General features: G+C 35.6%; 1 protein-coding gene across 2 annotated transcripts; it reads left to right on the top strand.

The window, feature by feature from the left end:
- The first annotated feature begins 1,141 nt into the window (after positions 1-1,141).
- On the top strand, positions 1,142-7,207 carry LOC125814526 (cyclin-dependent kinase F-4). Of its 2 annotated transcripts, none has more exons than XM_049493978.1 (18): positions 1,142-1,319; positions 2,507-2,889; positions 2,982-3,549; positions 3,628-3,706; positions 3,781-3,849; positions 3,931-4,020; positions 4,102-4,240; positions 4,582-4,684; positions 4,783-4,835; positions 4,944-5,010; positions 5,298-5,406; positions 5,594-5,659; positions 5,850-5,918; positions 6,014-6,077; positions 6,166-6,276; positions 6,451-6,485; positions 6,582-6,669; positions 6,801-7,207. In XM_049493978.1, the coding sequence occupies exons 3-18, from the start codon at positions 3,542-3,544 to the stop codon at positions 7,004-7,006; spliced, it is 1,356 nt and encodes a 451-aa protein (XP_049349935.1). In that variant the 5' UTR covers positions 1,142-1,319; positions 2,507-2,889; positions 2,982-3,541; the 3' UTR covers positions 7,007-7,207. The 2 variants fall into 2 exon arrangements, with proteins under 2 accessions (XP_049349935.1, XP_049349936.1); XM_049493979.1 differs by having other exon boundaries at positions 1,184-1,319; positions 6,454-6,485.
- The last annotated feature ends 413 nt before the right edge of the window (positions 7,208-7,620 follow it).

Genomic DNA, 7,620 nt, shown 5'->3' with positions numbered 1-7,620 from the left:
ATTGTAGAATAAAAATCCATCTAGGTAGACCGATGTTATTCATGATTAAATCGATAACTTAATAAGATTCTATTAAAAGTATTATTTTACTCCTAATTATATATCAACGACTTTGACATTTTATCAATTCTATTTTCTAAATTTTAATATTACCTTCAGAGGTAAACAACACAAACTATCGTCTCAGCCTCTCAATTGCAACACCTTCTCTCTAGTCGACACAAACTAGTATTACATTCTCTCTTCTCATTTTAGATTTGATTATAACAAATACGAACTATTAATTAATGTTATTTCCACAATTTATTGTACGAGTCTTTATAAAGAACTCAAACATATTCTATCTTAAACAAAAATGATTAATGTAGAAATGTATACTCCACTTTTTATTCTTGCAAATATTTCTATTTTATGAACATTTTCTTATATATTAAATAAAAAAGTCAAAACCGTTAATAACTAAAAATCAACAACTGAAAACAGACCATAAATATCTTATTAATTTGATTATCAATATAACATATTAATAAATTAAAAATCAATAAATCAAATAAAAAATACATAAAATCCAACCAAACTGAACTGAACCCTCAACTTTTCTATCTTCCATAAAAAGAAAATAACCAATAAAATAAAGGAAAAAAGGACAAATATACCCCCAACTATCATAAATGGTATGCAGATACCCTTCGTTATACTTTTGGGACATTGATGTCCCTGTCGTCCAAAAACTAGAACATCTATACCCTTTATAATAACAGACATACACGTGTCATAATACTATCCACCGATCCGACATTTGTTAAATATCGGATTGACGGATAAGATTGCGCCACGTGTCCTTATATAGTCTTCTGTTAGAGTGAAGGACATATATACTCTAGTTTTTAGATGGCAGAGGCACCAATGTCCCAAGAATATGACGGAGGGTATCTGCATACTATTTACAATAATTCAGGGGTATATTTATCATTTTTCCCTAAAATAAAATATCACACACGGTTTATAATAATTAGGTTTTGTTTTATTTTATTTCCACTTTTTGTATTTTTAATTTTTAACCTTTTCTTGCCCACAAAGCGAAGATTGGCATCATCATCACCATCATATATTTATTTCATACAAAAATAAATAGACTCAATGCCCTCCTAAAGCTTCCATTTTGCAGACAGGCGAAAATATATATATATCACACAGAGAAAAAAAAAAATTCAATTTCGAAAAAAATAATCAGTTTGTTAGGGTTTGATATAGTTAAGCTCTGGATTCTCCTTTTCTCTCTTCCGTGGCTTCCCTAGGTTATGCCGTTTCACCTACAGGTAATTTTTTTTGTGATTTTTTTGGTGTTTTTGTAAGAGTTTGTGGTCGGATCTGAATGTATTTGTTTTCTATGGATCTGTGTGTTTGAGTTTGAATTATGAGAGCGAGGTGTTGTTGATTGCAATCTGTTGAGTTATTGAGCGTTTAGAATTTGATGTGTTATGTGATTTTTGTTTTTTTTCTGGAATGTTATGTGTTTATGTGAAATTTATGTGAAGATTTGCGTGATTGAGTTTTATTATGTGTTTGTGTGAGGTTTTTTCAGTTATGGAGTTGATTTTGTGAAAGAAGATTGATTTAATCGATTTTGATTAAGTGATTCCGGTTCCTTTGTATTGAGGCGTTGTTTTTTGTCGCTGTAATTGGTTAAGTTTCGTGTGAATGGAGTTTGTGGTTTGTAATGGTGATTTAGAGATTAGAGAATTTTTGTTTTTACTCGAATTGTTGAGTATTGGAATGAGACGAGCTTAGATAGAGCTGAATAAATGTTGAGGATTTGTGCAACTAGTTTTGATGTAGGCTTGGTTGATTGATTTGGTGAGTCATGGTGAAAATTGTGGATTTTTGGCCTTTTGAGGGTAAAAATTAAGTTGTTAAAAGTTAGAAAATTGATTGCTGTTCTAGGTCTTCAAAGCACTTGCTCTGGTGTTTTAAGGTGTTTAATTTTGGTGATGTAATTGTTTACTGGATATCAATAGTTTTATGTGTGCGCGCTTTGTATGACTATTTCATAATGGATCTAATGTGCATAGCTGTCAAAGTGATTCTTTTGTCGATCTGACTGCTTATTAGATAGTCACTGCAGTGAGATGCACCATAATGTAGGCTTTTACATGTATGAACTTGTAATGCAATTTAATGATTTGATTATGTATGCATGTTGTGAGTGTTCGTTGGTAATATTCAGCTTTGAGATGCCAAAAATGATGCGATTTTCATGAAATTCACAATATAGTATTCATATTTTAAATATTTGTTACTGCCTTGTGTATGCTTGACGGCATTTATAAGTGTCTCAAATATGATCATGGGGAGAACAGGTCTGTATGCCTGCTATTCCTGTTTAGTGTGCATTTTGTTAAGAAATTTGATGAGGTCCCTTTTGAGTGCTGGCAAGTTCTTGCATTTTTTTAGTTAGTTAACCATCACCTTTCTGAAGTTTTCCCCCTTGGTTATGCTTTTCCAGGATTTGGTAGAGTTCAATTCCAGGGTATTAATATTACTTAGGACATGGAGCAATTGTACCTCTGCTCAGATCGCATCGAGTGCCGAGCCTTTTCATTTCAGGAAGTCCTTGATTGGCGGTTCCTCATCCCTGGAGATTTCCTTCTTGTTTCTTTTGTCAATTGCACTTAGTGAACAGCCTCTATTGAATTATCAGTACAGGAGGCCAAATGAGAATTCTGTATGAGCTAGGTGTTGGATGTTTTGTTCAATTCCACAAATAAGCTGCACTCCTTGTTATGATGTCAGTTGTTACTGTACTGTTAAGTACTTCGGCAAGTCTACTGTTGCTAGTTCATCACCAGTACAACACCCAACCTGGTTCCTTTGAGACCTACCTCTGAGGTATTGATATGGGTTTTTTTGTTTGCTTATACTGTCGTTTATGTTTGTAATAGCATCACCCTAATTCTTGCTGCTCTTCTACTCAAATGCAGGGTGAGCTAAATTCAGCAGATGTTTCCTTGCATCGTTGAGTGTTAGATTGCGTTTGTACACACTTTTGTCATAGTTTCTCTAGGAATCTTCATCAGGATTCGGTTAACTGGAGTATTGGTATCAGATTAGTGCATATTTTGAAGCAAGGAGCTATTGACTTTTGAGAAACACTTCCAACTAGATCTTGAGTTGATAATTCATACCGTTGAATTGGGCTTGTTTCGGGTCTCAGTTAGTTGTGAAGTGAGATCAAAATGCTCTTCAGCATCTATGTTTCCTTGCTTTCTCTGCCTTGTTATGATAGTGGTTTTGTTGATGCGGTATATTTGATGAATAAGGCTGTGAAGCCCATCCATCTTATCACTACTGGTTTTGCCTTCGTCTGTGCTGCAGCAGAAAACTAACGGTTGATTTTGCTGAATCAGCCAGGCTACTAGTTCCTATTTAGTAATTTCTCTTTTCCGGTCGACTAGTGAAGAGGAACAACTCCACGTTGTTTTTATTGTCTCTACATCTCCAATAAACAGGTGTCCTTTGTGCTACTGAAACATCAGCAAAAATGGAAAGGTGTGATGGGTTCATCTTTCCTTACATTAGCATTATTTGTTCTCAGTTTATGCTCAAATTTTTCCAATTATGGCACAGGTACAAGGTAATTAAGGAAGTTGGTAATGGTACATTTGGGAGTGTGTGGCGAGCTTTAAATAAACAGTCTGGTGAAGTGGTAGGTTTAATTGTCTTAGCAAAATATTTGCTGCATTTGAAAGTTCTTCTAAAACTATTACATATGTACTACAGGTTGCAATTAAGAAAATGAAGAAGAAGTATTATTCATGGGAAGAATGCATCAACTTGAGAGAAGTCAAGGTAAAATGATATTCTGTCTTAATATAGATACCCTTGCGTTTTCCTCTTCAGGATTTCAACTAATGGTTAATTCTTTTGCAGTCATTGAGGAAAATGAGCCATCCAAATATCGTTAAGCTCAAGGAAGTGATTAGGGAGAATGACATATTATACTTTGTGTTCGAATACATGGTACATGGTGGTTGTTGACAATCTACATTTTCTATGTATTAGTTATATTTACTTATCTATTTTTTTGTGGACTATTGTCAGGAGTGCAACTTATATCACCTTATGAAGGATAGGCCTAAGCTTTTCTTAGAATCAGAAGTGAGAAATTGGTGCTTTCAAATATTTCAAGGTCTTGCAAACATGCATCAACGTGGATATTTCCATCGTGACCTTAAGCCAGGTGATCATTGTTGATTTCCTTTGTCTTAGTTTGATCTCAGCTTCTATGAGTTATCTCGTCAGTTGTCATTCATGAAATTAAAGAGTTAAAAGTAAACTGGATAGTGGATATAATTTCTATTTTGATGGTGAAAAGACTAAAGCTGGATAGTGCTTTCTCCCTTTTGCATTTCCCCTGCAGGATTGAATTTCAAACTCTTTTCTTATTTCGGATCTGACTTTAAGCCCATGACTTGCATATTGTGGCACATTTCATTAGACTGTTTTTTTTTTAATTACGTTTTTCTAGACGCTGAATGCTGATCTGACAAGTATTTACATGTACTTCTGATTGCTGTACAGAGAACTTGCTGGTTTCAAAAGATACAATAAAAATTGCTGATTTCGGTCTTGCTCGGGAGATCAATTCTAAGCCCCCATATACAGAATATGTCTCAACACGCTGGTCAGTGCATCCCTGTGCTGCTTAATCTTATTGGAGCATTTTACTGGAGTGATATTCTTTTTTTCCTTTTTTTAAATGGCTATCACATGAAACTGCAGGTATCGTGCCCCTGAAGTTCTTCTACAATCATCAATATATGGTCCCGCTGTCGGTGAGTATGGAACTATATATATCTAGTTGATAATCTTTTGGTCTTTCCCCTTGTTGGGCAATCTATTGCTTTCCTTCTGTTTATATTGATTGCCTCTCTTAAATACAGATATGTGGGCAATGGGTGCAATAATGGCTGAGCTATTAACTCTTCGTCCTCTATTCCCTGGTTCAAGGTGTGCATTCATCTTTCTGATTCTTTTTCCTCTGTTAATACATTTTCTTCTATATTTTTTGGACTACAGGTGAATTTTAGTTTAAGTTATGCACTGGTATTTTTATATAGGTTGGTTGGCAGAGTTGGGATGGTTCGGGGTTGTAATGTTCCTTTCCTGTATCAGCGCTGTGTTGCTGTTAACTTCTATAGATGTTTACTTTCATAATGGGTTGTTGGGGTTTGGATAATCTTTATTTTTGCATATGTTCTCCTTTTGCTGATAATTGCCTCTCATTTTCGGTGCAGTGAAGCAGATGAGATTTACAAAATATGTAGTGTTATAGGTACTCCATCAAAGAGTGAATGGGCTCATGGGCACGAACTTGCTGGTGCTATCAATTATCAGTTTCCACAGGTCCAATGTGTTCTCCTTGACACATTTTCTCCCCATCATGCAGTTTTGATTTTTTAATCCTAGGAGTTTTCTTTGTCCCCTTTTCCATATATATTTCGACATATGTAGAAATTACAATGTTTATTGGCGATACCTTTGTATTTGGTTAAATTTGTTTGACATCTTCCTTTATGGTTTGGTGTTGCAGATACCTGGTGTAAATCTGTCTGTGTTACTCCCATCTGCCAGTGAGGATGCAATTAATCTAATCACTGTAAGGACTTGATGACGCAATTACATTTATCTTCTGAATATGTCTGATACAATCATACATCTTTGCTGAAAGTAGGAAAACCCTTCTTTTTTATGTGCATGCCTCTTCATGATGTTTTGCAATATGGAACGTGAAGAGAAGAATGGAGCTCATGTTACTTGGTATTTCATTTTTTTCTTTTTTCCTGCAGTCACTTTGTTCGTGGGATCCTTGCAAGAGGCCAACAGCGGTCGAAGTTCTTCAGCACCGTTTCTTTCAGGTGGCAAACTTGTTCCCCTTGTTTCATGTATTATCTATATCAATTTTCTCTGTTGTTTAGATTTAATTGAACTGATATCGTTTATGATATTGCAGAGTTGCTTTTATGTACCTCCATCATTGCGCTCTAAGACTGCTGTCACTAGGACGCCTCCATCTGGTTTGTTTTTTTAATTATTGAAACTCGTCCTTGAAAGTAATTAGATTTTATGTATATGAAGTACTTATGAAATCTTTCGTGGTTGCAGCTGGAACGAAGGGTTCCTCAGAGCAAAAAACCAACAGGTGGTCTTCCAGTACTTTAACCAACCCAAAACCTAGTAGCAACTTCTCTCCCATCAAGTCGCAATTTAGCCCAGGTAATATATAAATATTATAGGAGCTATTGTTCTTCCTGAAGATCTTTTAAAAACACCATCTTCTGTTTCAATTCCAGACATGAAAATACCATTGTTCCATTTTAGTTTGCACAAATGGTTTATTTTCTTTGTTCTAATGCATATACTGTTTTTTTCTATATAATCTTTGTGCAGCAGGTGTCCAGAGGAAGTTGCAAATGACTTATCAGGTATGTTGCCTTGGGAAGCTTTTAATTATATCAGTGTATATCAGTGTCAAAGGTATGTATCAGTGTCTAATTATTGCCCAAATTGTTGTCATCCAGGATGCAACTAGGAATGATAAACCCCTGAAAGGATCTTCTATTAAACAACAACCAGCAAAATATCGTCCTCCTGCAAGGAATGTCCCTTGTGAGTTTCAACTCTTGAGCTTTTTACTTTTCAACTAGTAGAGTGTTCCTCTATGTTTTCCGTTTATCTGGATAAACGGACTTCCATGTTACTTGTTGTATTGGTTCTTAATTAACTGTCTTATGTGTCAGTGGTTGGTTCTACGGCGAAAACTCGTGTTTCTGATGCTGCTGAGAAGCTTGCCAACATGACCATTGGCTCTGGTAGAGCATCTATAAAGCAGTCATTCCCTCAACCCATGAAGGCTGGAGGGTTACATGGGCAGCATGACTTGTTCTTGGGACGATCTCAAGATATTCTGCCTGGAAGAAGCTATTCAAGGAAAATCGCTGGATAAATAAATGTCGTATCTGGAGTATGTTGGCTTGTTATATTTTTCTACTAATATTGTTGTGTGCCTGTTTGGTGAGTAACGGTTGTGTACGCTGTCAGTCTGTTTCCTTTCAGTTACACAGTACTTGTTAAGTAAATGTTGTGGTTGTGTTTGAAATAGCCGACTAGTATTTGCTATAAATAAATGGTGTGATTGTGTTTGGAACAGTCTTTTTCTATGCGCGTTGGTATCTGGTGGAGACGATATTCGCGCTGTGATTTTATTTGATTTGATAATTGGCATATGCACTGTTTCCTGTGTTATGTTATGCTTGCTCATGTACAGATTCCTGTTTTGAAAAATGCCTTGTATTAAAGGCCAAGGTCTTCCCAGTCATGTAAATATGTTTAAAGGGAGAATGAGCAACATGAAAAATATTGGGGAAAATTTCAATTTATAGCATACACCTAAGCAAATGCTCTCAGACACTTTAATCGAGGTCTGTCAGCTTTTAGCTTAAATTATTCAAACTCTAGATTTCAGATGGGTGGATCCGGCAAGGCTGCCGGACCACACCCAATAGGGGAGGATATCATCTTTTACAACGCAGGGTTCAAGTCCTACGACATTACGAGATG

This window comes from Solanum verrucosum, unplaced genomic scaffold (genome assembly GCF_900185275.1).
Source record: "Solanum verrucosum unplaced genomic scaffold, falcon-dt-bn FXZP01000268.1, whole genome shotgun sequence".
NCBI lineage: Eukaryota > Viridiplantae > Streptophyta > Magnoliopsida > Solanales > Solanaceae > Solanum > Solanum verrucosum.
Note: the sequence above shows the minus strand (reverse complement) of the source record. Positions and strands in the feature narration are given on the sequence as shown.

Excerpts from the sequence above, each read along its gene's own strand:
- LOC125814526 (XM_049493978.1), top strand. Across the intron at positions 6,486-6,581 it reads AGTTGCAAATGACTTATCAG|GATGCAACTAGGAATGATAA; the intron begins GTATGTTGCCTT and ends GTTGTCATCCAG. Across the intron at positions 6,670-6,800 it reads TCCTGCAAGGAATGTCCCTT|TGGTTGGTTCTACGGCGAAA; the intron begins GTGAGTTTCAAC and ends CTTATGTGTCAG.